Source organism: Balaenoptera musculus, chromosome 2, assembly GCF_009873245.2.
Source record: "Balaenoptera musculus isolate JJ_BM4_2016_0621 chromosome 2, mBalMus1.pri.v3, whole genome shotgun sequence".
Classification (NCBI taxonomy): domain Eukaryota; kingdom Metazoa; phylum Chordata; class Mammalia; order Artiodactyla; family Balaenopteridae; genus Balaenoptera; species Balaenoptera musculus.
The window spans coordinates 122884333-122906781 of record NC_045786.1 but is presented as its reverse complement, the minus strand read 5'-3'; the positions used below and the strand labels follow the sequence as shown (position 1 = coordinate 122906781).

Sequence of the window (22449 nt, the reverse complement as noted above, 5' to 3'; positions counted from 1 at the left end):
AAGAAAGATATATGTGATAATATTTAGGACCCACTCAGGTTATTTGGAATAATCTTCCCATCTCAAAATTCTTAATTTAATCACATCTGTTAACTCTCTTTTGCCATATAAGATAACATTCACAGGTTCTAGGGATTAAGATGTGATCATTTCTGGAGACCTGCCACATATGCCAAGTGTCCTAAGAGCAAGATTGGAAATGAGAGGGGAAGAGAAGAGGAGACACTGGAGTGTTCTGTGAAATTTCATTTTTAATAATTTACAAGTGTTCAGTCAAGAAGAAACAAACATGAAGCCAAAGCAAATATACAAAATAAAATTTCATTGTTATTTTTAGGTGTTTTAAATGTTTATCTACGTTTGAAAGGGCAGACAACAATAGAGAATCCACTGTGGTCTTCAAGTGGGAATAAAGGACAACGATGGAATGAGGCACATGTTAATATATATCCAATTACTTCATTTCAGGTAAGAAAAGAACAATCATGTCTGCGGATATATTTTTGCACTTGAGCATAATGTTAAAGGCAGATCTTGAGCAAAATTAGAATGCGTGTGCAAAAATTCTGACATGAGCATCACAAAAATCACATGATTTAAGTTTCCATTTAGTTCTAAAAGTTGTTTTATAAAGAGAAAATGTCCTTTTCTTTTATTAATTAACATCTATCAAGTAATATGTTTGAATAATTGTCTATCCGAATTCAAGTGATTTGCCTGGAGAAAACGTAATTTGTTTCTATAAAATCATATGTGTGTATTTTTTTCCTTGAAGACAAACAACATAGATTCTTATAATAAAGGAAGCTGGATAATCAATTCTCAATTAATCTGTTTGAATTTTACTTGATGGAATTTTGTATACTTTAGCAAAATGTGTCTCTTTGAGGTAATGTCATTTTAGTAATTTATTACTTTGATTATCAAAGTTAGAGAACTTTAAACAAGTTACTTTTATTTGTTTTTATATAGAAAAGAAGAAAGGCTTAGATAGGATTAAGAGAATTAGCTGCAAATATATAATAAGAATTTTAATGATTATAGCAATGGTCATCATGGCTAGAAAAAATTTTTCATAAACTACTTTAGTGGAGAAAATAATGTAGTTTTAGTGATTTTAGTAACTTTATATATGTATTTTATATACTCAGGCTGAGTATGTTTTTCTACTGGGGATTTCTTAATTTCATTTCATGGCATTTAGTAAGGGTATAGAAATTCAGAGAGCTTCAATTATGCCAACTTTCAATTGGTGGAACGCTGTCTTCTTGTAACTTAATCTATAAAATTCTAATGACTGATTTAGAAATTACACTTCTAAAACTAACCAGTATGATAAAAATGCATTCAGTTGTTCACTCAGGTAAAGAATAATGGAGTAAGTCCTAGCTGATTATCTACAAACACATAAAAGCAACTCAATTCACAGATCCTAGTAATTATTTTGTTTCTATGAAGAATAAAATAGTTGAATAAAAAAAGAATAAAATAAGTTGAATAGAGAATGAAAAAGAATAAGAAGACAGAATAAAGAAGTTGAATCGACAAAGAAGAGAGATTAACCAAGATGGCGGAGTAGAAGGACGTGCTCTCACTCCCTCTTGCGAGAGCACCAGAATCACCACTGGCTGCTGGACAGTCATTGACAGGAAGACCCTGGACTTCACCAAGGAGGATACCCCGCGTCCAAGGACAGAGGAGAAGCCACAGTGAGACGGTAGGAGGGGCGCAATCAGAGTAAAATCAAATCCCATAACTGCTGGGTGGGTGACTCACAGACTGGCGAACACTTATACCACAGAATTCCACCCACTGGAGTGAAGGTTCTGAGCCCCACGTCAGGCTTCCCAACCTGGGGGTCCGGCAATGGGAGGAGGAATTCCTAGAGAATCAGACTTTGAAGCCTAGAGGGAATTGATTGCAGGACTTTGACAGGACTGGGGGAAACAGAGACCCCACTCTTGGAGGGCACACACAAAGTAATGTGTGCATCGGGACCCAGGGGAAGGAGCAGTGACCCTGGGGGAGACTGAACCGGACCTACCTGCTGGTGTTGGGGGGTCTCCTGCAGAGGCGAGTGGTGGCTCTGTTTCACCGTGGGGATAAGGACACTGGCAGCAGAGGCTCTGGGAAGTTCTCCTTGGTGTGAGCCCTCCCAGAGTCTGCCATTGACCCCACCAAAGAGCACCGGTAGGCTCCAGTGTTGGGTTGCCTCAGGCAAAACAACCAACAGGGAGGGAACCCAGCCCCACCCATCAACAGTCAAGTGGATTAAGGTTTTACTGAGCTCTGACCACCACAGCAACAGGGAGGGAACCCAGCCCCACCCATCAACAGTCAAGTGGATTAAGGTTTTACTGAGCTCTGACCGCCACAGCAACAGTCAGCTCTACCCACCACCAGAGCCTCCCATCAAGCCTCTTAGATAGCCTCAACCACCAGAGGGCAGACAACAGAAGCAAGAAAAACTACGATCCTGCAGCCTGTGGACCAAAAACCACAGTTACAGAAAGATAGAGAAGATGAAAAGGCAGAGGGCTATGCACCAGATGAAGGAACAAGAAAAAACCCCAGAAAAACAACTAAATGAAGTGGAGATAGGCAACCTTCCAGAAAAAGAATTCAGAATAATGATAGTGAAGATGATCCAGGACCTCGGAATAAGAATGGAGGCAAAGATTGAGAAGATGCAAGAAATGATTAACAAAGACCTAGAAGAATTAAAGAACAAACAAACAGAGATCACCAATACAATAACTGAAATGAAAACTACACTAGAAGGAATCAATAGCAGAATAACTGAGGCAGAAGAACGGATAAGTGACCTGGAAGACAGAATGGTGGAATTCACTGCTGCAGAACAGACTAAAGAAAAAAGAATGAAAAGAAATGAAGACAGCCTAAGAGACCTCTGGGACAACATTAAACGCAACAACATTCGCATTATAGGGGTCCCAGAAGGAGAAGAGAGAGAGAAAGGACCAGAGAAAATATTTGAAGAGATTATAGTCGAAAACTTCCCTAACATGGGAAAGGAAATAGCCACCCAAGTCCAGGAAGCGCAGAGAGTCCCACACAGAATAAACCCAAGGAGAAACACGCCGAGACACATAGTAATCAAAGTGGCAAAAATTAAAGACAAAGAAAAATTATTGAAAGCAGCAAGGGAAAAACGACAAATAACATACAAGGGAACTCCCATAAGGTTAACAGCTGATTTCTCAGCAGAAACTCTGCAAGCCAGAAGGGAGTGGCATGATATACTTAAAGTGATGAAAGGGAAGAACCTACAACCAAGATTACTCTACCCCGGCAAGGATCTCATTTAGATTTGATGGAGAAATCAAAAGCTTTGCAGACAAGCAAAAGCTAAGAGAATTCAGCACCACCAAACCAGCTCTACAACAAATGCTAAAGGAACTTCTCTAAGTGGGAAACACAAGAGAAGAAAAGGACCTACAAAGACAAACCCAAAACAATTAAGAAAATGGTCACAGGAACATACATATCGATAATTACCTTAAACGTGAATGGATTAAATGCCCCAACCAAAAGACATAGACTGGCTGAATGGATACAAAAACAAGACCCATATATATGCTGTCTACAAGAGACCCACTTTAGACCTAGGGACACATACAGACTGAAAGTGAGGGGATGGAAAAAGATATTCCATGCAAATGGAAATCAAAAGAAAGCTGGAGTAGCTATACTCATATCAGATAAAATAGACTTTAAAATAAAGAATGTTACAAGAGACAAGGAAGGACACTACATAATGATCCAGGGATCAATCCAAGAAGAAGATATAACAATTATAAATATATATGCACCCAACATAGGAGCACCTCAATACATAAGGCAACTGCTAACAGCTATAAAAGAGGAAATCGACAGTAACACAATAATAGTGGGGGACTTTAACACCTCACTTACACCAATGGACAGATCATCCAAAATGAAAATAAATAAGGAAACAGAAGCTTTAAATGACACAATAGACCAGATAGATTTAATTGATATATATAGGACATTCCATCCAAAAACAGCAGATTACACGTTCTTCTCAAGTGCGCACGGAACATTCTCCAGGATAGATCACATCTTGGGTCACAAATCAAGCCTCAGTAAATTTAAGAAAATTGAAATCATATCAAGCATCTTTTCTGACCACAACGCTATGAGATTAGAAATGAATTACAGGGAAAAAAACGTAAAAAGGACAAACACATGGAGGCTAAACAATACGTTACTAAATAACCAAGAGATCACTGAAGAAATCAAAGAGGAAATCAAAAAATACCTAGAGACAAATGACAATGAAAACACGACGACCCAAAACCTATGGGATGCAGCAAAAGCGGTTCTAAGAGGGAAGTTTATAGCTATACAAGCCTACCTAAAGAAACAAGAAAAATCTCAAGTAAACAATCTAACCTTACACCTAAAGAAACTAGAGAAAGAAGAACAAACAAAACCCAAAGGTAGCAGAAGGAAAGAAATCATAAAGATCAGAGCAGAAATAAATGAAATAGAAACAAAGAAAACAATAGCAAAGATCAATAAAACTAAAAGTTGGTTCTTTGAGAAGATAAACAAAATTGATAAGCCATTAGCCAGACTCATCAAGAAAAAGAGGGAGAGGACTCAAATCAATAAAATCAGAAATGAAAAAGGAGAAGTTACAACAGACACCACAGAAATACAAAGCATCCTAAGAGACTACTACAAGCAACTTTATGCCAATAAAATGGACAACCTGGAAGAAATGGACAAATTCTTAGAAAGGTATAACCTTCCCAGACTGAATCAGGAAGAAACAGAAAATATGAACAGACCAATCACAAGTAATGAAATTGAAACTGTGATTAAAAATCTTCCAACAAACAAAAGTCCAGGACCAGATGGCTTCACAGGTGAATTCTATCAAACATTTAGAGAAGAGCTAACACCCATCCTTCTCAAACTCTTCCAAAAAATTGCAGAGGAAGGAACACTCCCAAACTCATTCTATGAGGCCACCATCACCCTGATACCAAAACCAGACAAAGACACTACAAAAAAAGAAAATTACAGACCAATATCACTGATGAATATAGATGCAAAAATCCTCAACAAAATACTAGCAAACAGAATCCAGCAACACATTAAAAGGATCATACACCACGATCAAGTGGGATTTATCCCAGGGATGCAAGGATTCTTCAATATACGCAAATCAATCAATGTGATACACCATATTAACAAATTGAAGAATAAAAACCATATGATCATCTCAATAGATGCAGAAAAAGCTTTTGACAAAATTCAACACCCATTTCTGATAAAAACTCTCCAGAAAGTGGGCATAGAGGGAACCTACCTCAACATAATAAAGGCCATATATGACAAACCCACAGCAAACATCATTCTCAATGGTGAAAAACTGAAAGCATTTCCTCTAAGATCAGGAACGAGACAAGGATGTCCACTCTCACCACTATTATTCAACATAGTTCTGGAAGTCCTAGCCACGGCAATCAGAGAAGAAAAAGAAATAAAAGGAATACAAATTGGAAAAGAAGAAGTAAAACTGTCACTGTTTGCGGATGACATGATACTATACATAGAGAATCCTAAAACTGCCACCAGAAAACTGCTAGAGCTGATTAATGAATATGGTAAAGTTGCAGGATACAAAATTAATGCACAGAAATCTCTTGCATTCCTATACACTAATGATGAAAAATCTGAAAGAGAAATTATGGAAACACTCCCATTTACCATTGCAACAAAAAGAATAAAATACCTAGGAATAAACCTACCTAGGGAGACGAAAGACCTGTATGCAGAAAACTATAAGACACTGATGAAAGAAATTAAAGATGATACCAACAGATGGAGAGATATACCATGTTCTTGGATTGGAAGAATCAACATTGTGAAAATGAGTATACTACCCAAAGCAATCTACAGATTCAATGCAATCCCTAGCAAATTACCAATGGCATTTTTTACGGAGCTAGAACAAATCATCTTAAAATTTGTATGGAGACACAAAAGACCCCGAATAGCCAAAGCAGTCTTGAGGGAAAAAAATGGAGCTGGAGGAATCAGACTCCCAGACTTCAGACTATACTACAAAGCTACAGTAATCAAGACAGTATGGTACTGGCACAAAAACAGAAACATAGATCAATGGAACAAGATAGAAAGCCCAGAGATTAACCCACGCACCTATGGTCAACTAATCTATGACAAAGGAGGCAAAGATATACAATGGAGAAAAGACAGTCTCTTCAATAAGTGGTGCTGGGAAAACTGGACAGCTACATGTAAAAGAATGAAATTAGAATACTCCCTAACACCATACACAAAAATAAACTCAAAATGGATTAGAGACCTAAATATAAGACTGGACACTATAAAACTCTTAGAGGAAAACATAGGAAGAACACTCTTTGACATAAATCACAGCAAGATCTTTTTTGATCCACCTCCTAGAGTAATGGAAATAAAAACAAAAATAAACAAATGGGACCTAATGAAACTTCAAAGCTTTTGCACAGCAAAGGAAACCATAAACAAGACGAAAAGACAACCCTCAGAATGGGAGAAAATATTTGCAAATGAATCAACGGACAAAGGATTAATCTCCAAAATATATAAACAGCTCATTCAGCTCAATATCAAAGAAACAAACACCCCAATCCAAAAATGGGCAGAAGACCTAAATAGACATTTCTCCAAAGAAGACATACAGATGGCCACGAAGCACATGAAAAGATGCTCAACATCACTAATTATTAGAGAAATGCAAATCAAAACTACAATGAGGTATCACCTCACTCCTGTTAGAATGGGCATCATCAGAAAATCTACAAACAACAAATGCTGGAGAGGGTGTGGAGAAAAGGGAACCCTCTTGCACTGTTGGTGGGAATGTAAATTGATACAGCCACTATGGAGAACAGTATGGAGGTTCCTTAAAAAACTAAAAATAGAATTACCATATGACCCAGCAATCCCACTACTGGGCATATACCCAGAGAAAACCGTAATTCAAAAAGACACATGCACCCGAATGTTCATTGCAGCACTATTTACAATAGCCAGGTCATGGAAGCAACCTAAATGCCCATCAACAGACGAATGGATAAAGAAGTTGTGGTACATATATACAATGGAATATTACTCAGCCATAAAAAGGAACGAAATTGAGTCATTTGTTGAGACATGGATGGATCTAGAGACTGTCATACAGAGTGAAGTAAGTCAGAAAGAGAAAAACAAATATCGTATATTAATGCATGTATGCGGAACCTGGAAAAATGGTACAGATGAGCCAGTTTGCAGGGCAGAAGTTGAGACACAAATGTAGAGAATGGTCATATGGACACCAAGGGGGGAAAACTGCGGTGAGGTGGGGATGGTGGTGTGCTGGATTGGGCAATTGGGATTGACATGTATACACTGATGTGTATGAAACTGATGCCTAATAAGAACCTGCAGTATAAAAAAACAAACAAAACAACTAATACTAAACTTTCAAAAAAAAAAAAAAAGAAGTTGAATCTACGGCAACATATAATTAAACCAAATTAGACTGGGAAGACAGAACTCCAAAGCATTACTGATAAAAGTAACCTTAATATTAAAATGTACATACCTCTATAGGCAGCAAAGAACCTTTCTTTCTAAAAAAATGATGTTCTTCTAGACATATTTTTGCTTCCTATGTCACTGCCTTACCAACACAAAATTTTTAAGCCAAAAACATATAAAGTAAGTATTTAAGGGACTAGTTATATTAATGTTTCCTTCAGGATAATCCTTTATTGCCATAGGCATCAATTCAGTAAATATTTATTGAGTACCTTCAAGACAATCATTTATTGTCACAGACAACAGTACAATAAATACTTATTGAGCTACTACTGTGTGCCAGGCACATTGCTAGACATGAAGATTTCATAGTGATTGTTTACCTCAGATTGATGGAAATACACATCTAAACACATATATCGCATACTGTAATAATTGCAGTAATAGAAATATGCACAAGTTTCTATGAGCACACCTAATCAACAAGAAGAGTATGGAGGAGAGTCAAGAGAAGCCTGTTACATGGGGTGAAACCTGAAGAGAGGGATTGCAAAGTAGAAAAAGGTCTAATATTAATATTGCAGCAGAGTTCAGAGTAAACCAAGACATGGAGGTCATACATCACAGGATTTGTCAGAGAAACAGAGAGACGTTTATCTGGAATTTGGTACACAAAAATAGATCAAAGACTAATGTGAGATGAGGTTAAGGAACCTCAAGAGCATAGGCACTGGGGAGTTATGGAAAGATTTTACTCAGGGGATGACATGGTGCATCACTTAGGTTGTTGTATGGAAGATGATTCAAGGAGATAAAATCGGGCCAGCAAACCAGTTAGGACACTCATAAAATCCACATAAAGGATATTGAAAGGAAAAACTAGGGAAGTGGTATAAAGAAAAGAGGATGGTTTCAAGATATACTTAGGTATAAAAACTAGCAGAACATTTTTATGTTGGGAATTTGGGAAGTAGCCATGAATGACCAAGAAGCTTCTAACTGGGGTGTCTTGAGTAATGTCTGTTACTTTATCCATTACCTTAAATAACAAAAAGAGGAAAAGAGACAGGCTTCAGGGATGATTATGGTTACTTCTATTTTGGACATGTTAATATAAAATGCCTGTGGAATATCCTCTTAAAGATGTGCAGAAGGTTATTGCATATGTTTTCCTGAAGCTTTGGGGACAAACATTTTTGTAGGTCATTAGGCTGTATGTGCTGCGTAAAACTCTGGGAGTGGTTGATATTTCCAAGGAAAAGTGTACATATGTGAACAGTGATTAAAGGCAGTGGAACCACACAGAACACTAACCAATCATTAACATGAACTGTGGAAGAGGAGCTTGATCCTAAGTAGTATTTTTTAGAGTTATAAGGAAGGAGATGGAGGAAAGTTTGGTGCTCGCAGAATTTAAAGACTGTGATTCTCAAATTGGAAAGCAGGTCAAGTCCAGTAGACTCGTCGTTACAGAGAGTGCCCACTCTTAAGAAATTTGCATAAGGTGGTAAGGAAATTGCGAAAACCACCATCTTATCTAAAATTATTTCACTGTTCACAGTTAATAGAATAACCTACTGTCTTCACATTCACTAATCATTTCTTTTGCAATGTCTAATGTGCTTTCAGCCCTACTCAGTGTATTTTTCATCTCAGCCATTATACTTTCCATCTCTGTAAGTTCAATTTGAGTCTTTTTTAAAAATACATTTCATGTCTTAAGTTAATGTTTTGAACCTATTAAATCCAATTATAATAACTGTCTAATGTCATTGTCTGCTAACGATATCATCTGTGCCAGTTCTTGGTTGGTTTTGATTGACTGATGTTTTCTCATCTTTACAAGTCATTATTTTCCTGCTCCTTTACATGTCTGGTAGTCTGACTGGGTGTCAGACATTGTAAATTTTACCTTCATAGTTGCTGGGTATTTTTGTGTTTCTTTATTCTTGAGCTCATTTGTGGATGTAGTTTAGTTACTTGGAAACAGTTTGATAATTTTTGTTCCTGCTTTTAAGATTTGTTACATGAGACTAGAATGGTGTTTGATATCAGGCTGATTATTTCTCAATACTGAGGCAAAAGTCTTCTGAGTACTCTACCCAATGCCTCATGAATTATGAGGTTTCCCAAGTTCTGTGTTAGCTGGGCACTGTTACATTAAATGCGTCCCCCTGGGTCTTTCCCAGGTCTTAGGCAGTTTCCTCACATTCAAGTCCTGATCAGGACTTTGCTGAATACTTGAGGGGTACCCTCTGCAGATGTCTCTTTCTCTGCAATTCTTTCTTGGCTGGTATTCTACCCTGCATATTCTAGCTGCCTTGGATTCCTTGGACTCTCAGCTCTATCTCCTCAACCCAGATTTTCTACCAGGATCTACCTTTGTTCTGCTTTCACCATAGTCTATAAATTCTATGTAGGGCAGTCATAGGGCAAACCTTGTTTGATTTCTATCACTCAGGGTTCACTGTTCTTCATTACCTGATGTCTAGTGTCCTGAATACCATTCTTTCATATACTTTGTCCGGTTATTTGGTTGTTTCAGTTGGGAAGATAAATCTGGTTTCTGTTACTCTAACCTGGCTGGAAGCCAATCAAAAAATGAAGATTTTGAATCAATGAATTTCTAAACTATTTAAATTACCAATGGGAAATGAAGATAAATAAAACCATATTTTTATACTGGATCTCTAGGTTCTTATTTCTCTGAGATATTTCTAGGTCCATTGGCTAAGGACTTTCATTTCATAAATCTTGATTGTTCAAGGAAATGCAACTGCACCATCCTACCCCATTTTTTAAATTTAATTTTGTTTTCAAGTTTCTTGTTGTTTTCAACTTTTTTCAGACAAAGTATTTTTTTCCTCAAAAGTCATTTATAAACTATCAAGCTTTTCAAAAATCTTGCTTTGCTGTGTGATGCCTACCAGAAAAGCATGGCAAAGAAAAGTATGGAATATATTACTGTACAGATTAAGTTGTGAGAAGTTTTAACATTATTCAGATGTAGATTTGTGGCATCCTAGAATGTCTTTAATTCAAGTGGAAAGGTTATCTCTTACCTCTTGGAATTTTAAATGAAATATAAGTGATTTTGAGACTCTGTTACATTGATACATTTTATGTTTTGTTTGGAGTTGTATGCCTTCAAATTAGTTTGATCCATAAACCCTTTAAAAAAACAACCACTTGCAAAGTTCTTTGTCTAAGTGTGTCCAATTAGTTTGCTTAGCTGAAAATCAAATTATTGTGTAGTACTTTTTCAGGCAAATAGACGTTTTCTCCTACTGAAATGTCTTTTGGGGCTCTTTTTCTAGAATTAATTTAGCATGATCAGTGCTTGTGAGGAAAATATATTTAGCTGGATTCAGAAGGATCTGGGAAAAAATTTCCAAAAAAGTAAAATTAATATAGTGTTAGTCTTAGAATGTCACTTTTATTTTATATCCTACACCAAGGAAAATAATTAACTATCCTTTTAAATGCTTTACTTCTTTCACAGTACATTTCAAACGTTTTGTGAGGGAAAAGTATAGAGACATTATAATACCGTCTCTACATTTTCTTAGGTATAGGCAAAAAGAATTCTGTAGATCTTCTTATATCCTCATTTAAAGATTTGAAAGTTCGTTTTGAGACAATTTATCTTAAATCACACAAATCCTTAACATTAAATAGGGATTGGAAAAGAGATTATAATGCTCTCATTACATCATGCTGCCTTTATATATTTCTATGAATAATAATAATCCAAAAAATATCGTCCTCCTTAGTAGACATTACATGCTCATATAGATACATATCTGACATTCTAAGCCAAATTCCAGAGCAATTATAGACATGATGATGGCTCCTGAAGTAACTATTGAAAATATTTTCTAATTGCAATTCACAATGCGATCTAGTTCTTCTGTTTTTGCCAACAGTCACAATCTCATGTTATTATTTCAGATTAGAAGCTTTGACAACCAGCTGACATTTATCCAGCAAGCTGAACTGGCAGTCTTGTGAAGTTAAACTCACTGTTAATATTTATATAGTTTCTCCAGAGAAAAGCTTAGGCTACTCACCTGGTTTATTATGTTACCTCTCTTCAAATCTCTTCTGTACTGGTTAAGGATAGTTCTGCTCTTTGCTGGTAAGAGGGGAAAAAAAAAAACAGTTTAATTATTTGCTGAACCTGTAATAAAATAAAGGTAAAATTGTTAACATTAATAGCTATTTTCAAATTTATTCACATCCTAAAGTTTTTCCAAGTGATGTACACTGTCAGTTTTCAAACTGCATTCCAAGGCTTTGGCTTTGCCTTAGCAGTAATGATCAGAAGCGATGTCTCTTGTCAGAAAGAAAACATTTGCAGAGGCACCACTAATGTTGAAGTCATCATCAGAAGTGCATTGTAGTCTTTGACTCCCCATTTACTTTTACTTATTAGTGCTACATGTAGCTCTTCCTCCCTTTCTGAGAAATTATATTTGAACATAAGCTTTTATAGCATCATCTGTATCTCCCTATATATTGACATCTATATCTACATGCTTTAAAGCATTATAAATAAATGTAAGAAACTGTCAGTCGATGAATTGAAATAATTTTGTGTAGTGTAATTCTAACACAGAAATTCACATACATTTTTTAAACTCCCACTTGCATTTACCCACCAGGAATTAATTTTTTGATCATGCAGTATTTCTTGCATATTAAGTTTGCTGAATTGCAGGCACACACTGTGAAAACGTTACAATTTTAAACTTGTTTCAGTTAAGGGAAACCATTTTAAGTAAGATCAGTGTGATTATGTGTGAAGAACAGGTTTTGCATAATTTGAACCCTCTTTTTAGGAGACCTAAACGTCAACATTTTCTCCCAGAGAATCTAGATGCCATTAATTCTGTCTTCAAGGCAATTAAGCCAAATGCATTTCAGAAGTATTGAAGAGGAAAAGAACATAGTCTTATCCTTGTAATAGTAGTCAGAATCATGATGGTACTTCATTAAAATATGACATATTTAACCTATTAAACTAGAGAGCATTTCTTCTCTGAGTGAATGTAATTCAGACTTTTTTCATTGCATACAGATCACATCTTCCAAGTTGAGATACATCATATTATAATGGACTGTTATAGTTTCTCATCTTTGTATGTGAGAAAAAAGATGTTTGTCACCAAGGATTTATTTTTAAAAGCACTTGAAAGTTTGGCCAAGGTACATTATTTAAATTTAATACCTATGCATTTTATTTCTGTTATCTATCTCATAGTCAATAACAATATAAGGAGAAAATACCCCTCTAGGTCTTCATCTCAAAGCCATTTATAAGTCTATTAGAATCTATAAAATCGTGTTATAATAATTCTAGTTGGAGTTCAGAGCATAAACAGAACAATGCAATAAATATTTCTTTGTGAGAGTCAAATGAGTTAAAAAACAATCTATATCTTTCCAATAACAAAGCTGCTATGGAAATTAAAAGGAAACAAACCAACAACTACACAGTACCTTTTTCTTTCTTCATGTTCAAATAGGACCCTGAGGAAGACTACGGTATTTCTCTAGCCTATTGGATTGGATTCCCTATCATCACAAGATTTCAAATATATATTAAAAGTACCAATTATATAACTGTACCAAGAGTTTGATTGTCAAAAGTTATTTTTATCATCCCAGTAATAACTACTACTAATTCTCTGATTTATTTCCACACAATAACTAAAACACTGCTATGCTTGGAAAGTAATCAAATTGCTTTATTCAGTGACAAACTGTATTATCTATAGTTGTGAAGATAAATGTAAATAATAGATTTACAAATCAGTCAGCTTTTATTACTGTAACACTTCATCAGGATCACCGAGGGATGAAGTATTCATATAAAAGAATGTTCTAGATAGAGGCAGCCCTCTGTACATACGACAGTTCAACTTTTGTTGATTTATATTTCTGCTGTTCAGCTAACTACACATTTGCGGTCAACATATTGCCAGTAGGCAGGCAGCACACATATTAAATTCCATCAGTCAATCTACTCTCTGACGTTTACCACCAAAGTCTCCCCAGCACTCCCTCTCAATCTGACCACAAAAGAAGGGTGGCAGCATCCTTCACAACCTCGCTGCTTCAAGACTTTGTTTTTAGCACAAGCCTAGGTTCGGCCTTGGGTTTTTGATCAAGCTGCACAGCGAGGCAGAAAGAAGGAAAGAAAAAGAAAATTAGTAGGAAAAGTAGGAGTGTTTAATACTTTAAAGTCAGTAACAGAAGTTTTGAAATGCTTTGAGCAATGGCAAGATCATTCCAGGGAAAGAAGCTTTGAAAAGTTCAGGAATGATTTTGAAGATTTAGACATTTTAATTTTTATTTTTAAAATAATGCCATTATTTTATATTGACACTTATCTCCAGGTAACAGCAACTTATTAAGTGAAAATAATTGTGTACTTTAAATAAGAAAAACTGTGGATAATTTTATTTTCTACTCGCTTCTACATACCTAAGATGGAAAAATCCATGTCTCTCAAGCATGTTCCTCCAGCATCCTTCCCAATGCAAGGATTATGACTTAAGCTTCATCTGTTTAGATTTCAAGTGTGAGCAGGTGCAGAACATTCTAACCTACCCGTATTAGCCTTTTCACCAACATCTCACTTCCCACACAAATCATACTGGAATGCCATCCTCTTATCTTTGCCATGGCCACATTACAAATCCTGTATTCTGTTCTACAAGCAGTGTTTACTCCCTTTCTCTTTCTACTCCACCTCTTAAAATTAAAACTCTTGGTGACTGAGGCAGTTTCCTCTTCACCATACCAAATTTTTCTGACTAATACATTCTTATTCCTGCTTCCCTCCAGAATTAAACTTGACCGGGAGGAAGAAATCTACCATTTTCTTCCATTCAATCCTTTAAAAGACCTGCATAAAAGAAAAATTTGTGATGACAGCCCTCCACTTTCATTCAGTAAAGTATTAGTCTTGGGGGCAAAGTGGAAAATATTTGTTTTTGTGGAATCAGACACTTATAGCATGAATCTTTGAGTTCTGACTTTCTCCAAGATAACATTCCATTCATGTTGTTATCTTCAGGAGAGAAGACTCAGCATCACATGACTGAAACTAAGAAGGGGGTGGGAATACTATTGATTTACTGTTAGCATTGATTCTCTACCAGGTAAGCAGCACATATCAAAAAAAGGAAAAAAAAAAACCCCAAATACTTAAAAACCCATGGTTAGGAAAAAGGCAATGCCTTCTCACAGATAGACTGCTGATAGGGGCAATTTATAATGACCCTAAAGAACCATATAATAATTGTGTATAATAATCATATGAAATTCAGCCTTGTTCATCTCAGCCTTGTTCAGAATAACTGAAAATAATTTTAATGTCTAACAATAACAATACATGCTGGTTAAATAAATTTTGTTGCACCCATAACATGGACTATTCTGCAGCCATTAAAATGACTTCTCCTTTTCCAAATTCAGTGCTCTTGAATTTTTTTTTTTAAGTGAGAATTTAATGTATTTTGTGCCTGATTTCTTTTTTTTTTAATTTTATTTATTTATTTATTTATTTTTGGCTCTGTTGGGTCTTCGTTTCTGTGCGAGGGCTTTCTCTAGTTATGGCAAGCGGGGGCCACTCTTCATCACGGTGCGTGGGCCTCTCACTATCGCGGCCTCTCTTGTTGCGGAGCACAGGCTCCAGATGCGCAGGCTCAGTAGTTGTGGCTCACGGGCCTAGTTGCTCCGCGAGCCCAGACCAGGGCTCGAACCCATGTACCCTGCATTAGCAGGCAGATTCTCAACCACTGCGCCACCAGGGAAGCCCCAGTGCTCTTGAATTTTTATACCATTCATTTTTTTCTTTAATCTTCTCTCTTGCAATTTAAATAGTCCTCTGAGGGCTCTGTAGCCACTATCCAGATACCTTCCAAAACACCACACTAACTCAAATGCAAGTTATCATTTCCAGGCAGCCAAATTAATGCTTCATTCCTGATTCTATCTGAGGATGGAGAATTCATATACTGCCAATTTAGTTCTAAATATTTTAACTCTGGTCTGCCATTTTATTTTGGCTTCAGTGACAAGACTAATTGGATGCCTTTCAAAGAAATGGTTTTGAACACTCTTTATTAACATACTTATCTCAACATAGGTAAGCAGGAAACACTCTCTACACAAATTAAATATAATAATAATATAATAATAAAAACTTCCCAAATCTTTTTCTCTTATCAAATTTTTCCCTATCGTGCAAATTATTCTTATTCTTAAAGACCATATTTAAGTGGGGGAAAGGACTCAATACAAAAGGTGATAACTAATGCCTCTACTCTCCTACTTAGAGATTTCGATTGATAAAATTATGATAGCATATCAGAGAACAATGGTAGCCTTCACAAAAGTAGTGTAAGTTCTCTTAAATTCATCACAAATTTGCCTTTAAGGAGTCATATTAAGGTACTTTGAAAAACAAAAATTTTGGCATTGATAAAAACAGACTTTTACTCCAATTTGTTGCAATGAAATAAGGCTAGAAATTGTATTAAAATGCACACATTAGTTTGATGTTGAAAACAGTTATTAGGCTAATTTTTCTTCGGAAAGAACAAAGTAGGTATTTCATTTTGGTATGTAGAAATTTTTCTGGGAATATAATCACTACATGCATAGGTTATTTTTTAGTATCAAAAGAATTAAAAGGTTTTACTGGAAGCAAGGAGTAATTGTGAGATAAGACAAAATTTTAGAAGACTCTTATTTCTATAAAAATGAAATAAAAATTTGCTAATTGTCCTTATATTGACCTTGTATCTAGAATTTAGTAATAAATGGAGACTGATTTCATTCATCTATTCTTTCAACACTAATGTCTTACCTCAGTGCCAGCCACTGTTCTAGATACCGGAAATTCAAAGGTCTGCCGCTAAACACTCAACATAAGTAAACCCATAAATATCTTCAAGGGTTTAAAAACAAAGCATATGGGGAATATGATGAATTTATTCACTGTATTTGCAAGAGATCAAACAGTTTTACAGAGATGGTAAACCCTTGCTCTGTGCTTCATTAAACATAATACTGTCGCAGTGAACCCGGAACTCATTCATCATAAAATATTTCTAGAAAACCAGTGTTATGGGATATGTTTAGAAAACATCGGAGGGAATCTATTTCAGAGAAATATTTCAGAGAAAAACTTTTCTTTACCTCTGAAAACAAAAAGTGATAGGATTTGTAATAGCTGCTTTTATTCTGTTATTCAATTAAGTTTAGTTTTGTTTTAAAATTGACACAGAGCTTGTAATATGGAAAATTGTGCTATACAAGGAAGATCCTATTGGTTTTGTTGAGAAAGTTTATGCTTTTTGCAAGTAAGAATTCTGAAGACCATCAATAATAAATGATGCCAGGATTGTTGTCAATTTTAGGTTTGTCTCCTCGATTTCTCAATAAAAATTCATCTGCAAATCAAAGCCCTACATTTAGGTTTGTTTCATTCATATTTGTAGCTCATTTTTGAAGGTATTCGAGGTCCTGGCATAGAAGGTGACATTGCCATTGATGATGTATCAATTGCAGAAGGAGAATGTGCAAAACAAGACTTAACGACTAAGAGTAAGTGTCTCTTCTTGGATCATTTGGTGTGATGTTAAAGTAATGTAATGACTATTAAACTAATGTGGTCTAATTGTTAAAATTAATTTATTTTTAGTTTATTTAAAAATTTCCTGTGCATGAGACCCTAAAATTTTAATTATATTTTAAAATCAAAGTATGAAATCCGATGGTAGGCATTTGAACTCAGTTATTCGACCTAAAATGAAAGTAATTTTGATTTAGGTCTATGTAAGGCAAGCACACTTTGGTTTTTAATTAAGATTTTTAAATATTCTTAATTTATATTATTAATTTCAGAGAATTTTTTTCACTTTTATTAAAATATTTGGCTAATCTATATACTCAGCACACATTTATATAGCCATGGCTGTTTTTATTCCTCCAAGTTTATGAATGTATTTTGTAGGTCTAACTTTTGCCAACCATTTTAACAGATTCAATATTGTGAAGAGCCTTAGTATATATATTAAGTAATGGAGCAGCCTAATTCTTTTCTGGTATGATTAATCTCCTTATACCTGCATCACAATCTTGTTTAGTAATTTGGTTTCACTTTTTATTCTAGTTTGAATATTATGGTATAATGATATCTTCAAATTGTATGTTTTTCACCAAAAATCCATTTTTAGTAAAAGAGCTATAAATAAAAAATTATAACTAATGCAAAAACCATCAGAATTATGTGTTGGGCTGTTTCTTAAAATCCTCATTGTATTATTCATGTGAAGGTGAGAAATCTAAAATTATACTTATGAAAACTTCCTCTAGTTGAAGGATTTTCATAGGCCCACCTAGAATCTTTAATTTTGTGGTCATTTAAAGAGGTATCAATCAAACTAAATATATACAAATAACTCAATTATTTAGTACTTACAAAAAGAGCATGAAAATCCACTTTGTATAAGTCTAGAGCAAATCAGAGTCTTTGTTAATTGAGTATTTTTAGTGAGAAATTATATCAGTCTGGATGTTGAAAGTCAAATTTGTACAACTACCCAGTGATTGCTCATACGAACTGAATTGACTCCATTTTTAAACATTGTTAGGAGACAAAAACTAAGACTGTACATAACAATGAGCCATTTTGCCCATAGTTTTCACCTTCTTGTCATTACACTTAGCATTTCAAGTGGCAATTTTAGTAAAAGTTTCTCCCTGTGTCTGGCTAATTTTTCTTTAGAAAACCAGTAGCTATATCCAAATGAAGTAGGTTTGTCAAATGCACAGAAAAGCAAGCATTCTTCTCAGAGGAAAAAGGGATTTCTTTTGAATTTCACAACATGAATCAGTGATAGTAACATATACTATATTAACTGAAGATAGCTACCATCTGATACAGAAATCTTACATTTTGATAATTAAATCACTGAAAATTAGTATAAATAGAATTAAACTTTCCAAATGAGGAAAGCAAGAGAACATAATTTACTCCCCAAAAAGGAGAAAGCAGAAATGCAGCCACGGTGAAATGACTGAAAACCCATAGGCACTTTATTGTTATACAATAGAACATTTTCATAATCAGTTTTCTTCTCTTAAACTACTAAATCCAGGAAAAAGTGTGACTATTTCAAGTAAGATATATCTATGCTTATTGGAGGTATTTTTATTTAGCCTCTGTAAATCAGAGGAAACAATTCTAATTGAACAAAAACATTTTCTTTGGTATGAGAAAATACTCTGCTACATTTGTATCTCTTTAACTATAACTTATTAAGTTCATTTTGATGAATAGCGTTTGTGGAATCTTAAATTAATGTTAAATTCTAAGTACAAACCAGCTTGGAGGCCAAAGGACTCTTCCTAAACTGCTCAGGCTTCCAACCCCTCTCCGGTAGTAAATGTAGTACTATGGCCACACTATCAAAAGCTGAGATTGTTTGTCTCTTATTTTCAAAACCCAGCTCACTCCTAGGTGGGAGCCATTGTGTAACTTAAGGCAGGTTAATGAATTGTTGGGTTTGCCTATGTTAGTCCTCCTAGGTAAGCTATACATTCTAAGAGGTATCATCTGTACATGAATTTTACTTGAAATACCAGCTACAGTAGGAATCTCAAAGCAGATTGGTGAAAGAGCTCTTTTAGTTAGAATGGACTTCATAGCACTTTTAAAAATTACACTAAGGAGAAAATTATTTACCCAATTTATAGATAATAGACTGATCCTGATATGTATAATCCACTGTTTGCAGTAGTTAATTTCTCTACCCATAACAATCCCTACCTGGTTTTCATAAAGAGTAGTTTTTCTTTCAGTGGTCTTTAAGCTTAAACATTTCTGAAAGCTTAAAAAGCAAAAAAAATGAAGCTGCCCTTTTAGATTTTTGAGAATTTTCTATGTGTGCATGCCTTCATGTGGCTAGCAGAACTCTGAGGTTGAGCTTAGCCACAAACTCACATAAATAACTTCTGAACAGGTTTTCGTAGCATAGCATATCAATTTAAAATCTGAAAATATTTTAAGTTTATCAAACGCCTCACCATGTATTCAAGTTATTTTCCTTTTCACTTGTCTTGGAAGTGAAGCTGATAAATAAAACAAACCAAAAAACAAGTGTTTTCCAAAAATATCTTCCATATACTAAAATTGTTTTATTTGTTCACCGAAGTTGTATTGGTAGGTACATGGAATACTTACTCTCCTTTTTAATGATTTCTTGGCATTTACTTCCCTTGTCTTTAGATTCCGTTGATGGTGCTGTTGGAATTTTAGTACATATATGGCTTTTTCCAGTTATCGTCCTCATCTCTATCTTAAGTCCTCGAAGGTGACCTTACCCTGGCAGAGGCTATAAAAGATTCACCAGGCACTGGCATGAAGAAAGAGTCTTTGTAAATGGACATTGAAAAAACAAACTACCAAAGATTCCTCCACTGACTAATGACTCAAAATAAAATAATAAAAACAAATTTTTTAAGCACTGGGGATAAAAAGACATCATGGAAATATAACTTATTCCGCACTACAAATAAAAGAAAATCTTGACCTGAGTAGAGAAGAGACCTTCAGGTGCTTTCGTGGCTAAAAAGATTACAGCGTCATCTGGTCATCTGGTTGAACTCGGAAAAAAAAAAAAAAAAGAGCTATAGAAATCCTTGTCAAAGCACAAAGTCATGGCTGGTTTTGTTTCAAATGAACAGTTTGCTTGTTACCATGGAAACCTAATGGCCTGCCAACAAAAACCTCACTGTAAACAGGGTACGTGAAGAGCTGGCATTTATTTTCCTTTTGAGAAGGTTTTGCATAGAGAATTAAATAAATGTAGGCCCTTTTACCTTTGGTTGTTACCATTCCTTGAAAATAACCCGAACTCAGAATTATTTACAACATTCTTCTTCCTCCCCACCTTATCCCCATCCCACCTTTATTATTATTATTTGTTTTCCTCCCATGGCTAAGCTAGATAACTGTATACTGTCTATTTTTGCATGCACTACTATCCAGGATGGTAAACCTGGGCTTACATATTACACAGGCTTATCGGAGTTTGCTTGCGGCCACTTGAACACCCAAACTAAGTCATCTGTTCCAACGAAGAAACCAAACCATCACCTTTTATAAATTGCCATGGAAACCAAGTGCCTTCAATGAAACAAGCCTGAATAATTTTCAACTCAGAAGTTTGCACTGCTAAGAGTGGTTTGTGTAAAACTGTTTTATAAACAAACTACAGAGCCTAAATGTGCAAATTACAGGCAAGACAACAAAGCCGCTTCTAAAGAAGAAAGGACCGAAGCTGCTGCGTAAGCCCATGCAGACAAGATATTTGTTGTTTGACCTCCTAGACAGCCATGGCCTTTCGGCTTATTGTCCATTAGAAAATAACTTCCATTGAGACCAGACATGGGAGCAACACTTTTTTCTTCCAGGTTATTAAATGGGTCAACCAGAGCAAAAGGTTGTTAAGATAATACTTAGCGCAGAAGGTGGTGAAACAGGAGTGATTTTTTACTCTAACCTCCATTTGAAATGAAATTGGCCCTAGCTTTAGAGGGAACAAGAAAATGTTTGTGATTGCAGTACATACAAACTCTACAGTGGAACTGGGCCTGAAAAAATCTGGCTTTATTCTAGACACTGAGGGTAATATGCCTCTGCCCTTTAGTCAGACTCTGTGAAAATTGTGAAATATTATTTTATTATTTTACCAAGATTAAAAAACACTTTTACAAAAAAACAAAAACCTGTAAAAATGATTTTGAGGACAAATCATACCTTTAACCAGCCAGTTTTCCAATGCATTGTAAATTTCACTTAAACCTGTTGGTTATGAAAATTTGAAGATCTTTTTCCTTAAATTATATCAGCTTTTAACTTCATTTAAAAAGACTTTTGTCTAAAGAAGAATATTATTATTATTATATGTTCTTTCAACACCCCAGGATTAAAAAAAAAAACTGATTATGCAAGTAATTGGGATATAAGTATTAAATTATAACATTTGCAAATATTAGTATAAAAAGCACAACAAAATGTAGTGGAAAAATGACAAAGCTTGATTTTTTAAAAAAAAAATTCTGTAGAAATGTTTGTGCAAATTCAGTAATCCAACTTAAAAGATAATTTTACAGCTATGTTCAATAAAGCCTCTTTCCAGGTAAGGTATGAAAAGCAGTATGTGTGTTTGTTGAACGATGTTCACTTATCACCAAAATGAGACTAGTTATACAATTTACTGGTTACGTCTCCATGGGATAAATCTTCAGTGCTTCATATACTTTAATGTCTGCAGGAAGAAATTTTGATAGGAAATCTCTGATGCACTCTCCCTTATTTGTAATAGTTGTAAAAAAAAGTCAAACTTTTGAAAGTAAAATATGAAACAAATATGAACTTGGAATTTAATGTGTATTTTCATAGTTAAAGAGGGAACCAGTCTGAATATCCAGGTAATGGTAGAATTGAGCTAAGCCATGTTCTTTAAATTAAGCAGAATAAATAAATGAATTTTATAACATATTTGAACAAATCAGACATATTGAAAGAATTTCAAAATTATAGTCACCCATGTATTTTATCAAACCAAAGAGATTAAAGTAAAAATATTCAAGGCACTTAGCTTAATATTTACTAAATCTCCCTTCACCTTGACTTCCATTTTATGTGGCAACTAACCAATTCTCTCCACTATCCCATATTAGCGGATCATATTTTGAAATTGATTTTCTGCGTACTCATTTCTGATAATATCAATGAAAATGTTCTAGATCAAAAGAGAGGCTTAACTCATTGCTGCCTTC

General features: G+C 35.0%; 1 protein-coding gene across 2 annotated transcripts in view; it reads left to right on the top strand.

Annotated features, from left to right (window-relative positions):
• The window catches only part of MDGA2 (MAM domain containing glycosylphosphatidylinositol anchor 2), an 801291-nt gene extending 781002 nt beyond the window's left edge, over window positions 1-20289 (top strand). For both annotated transcript variants that reach the window (XM_036839763.1, XM_036839756.1), the window contains 3 exons: window positions 338-468; window positions 17100-17205; window positions 19892-20289. In XM_036839763.1, coding sequence (XP_036695658.1) covers window positions 338-468; window positions 17100-17205; window positions 19892-19980 — 326 coding nt within the window. In that variant the 3' untranslated portion in view covers window positions 19981-20289. The remainder of the gene's footprint in view (window positions 1-337; window positions 469-17099; window positions 17206-19891) is intronic.
• The last annotated feature ends 2160 nt before the right edge of the window (window positions 20290-22449 follow it).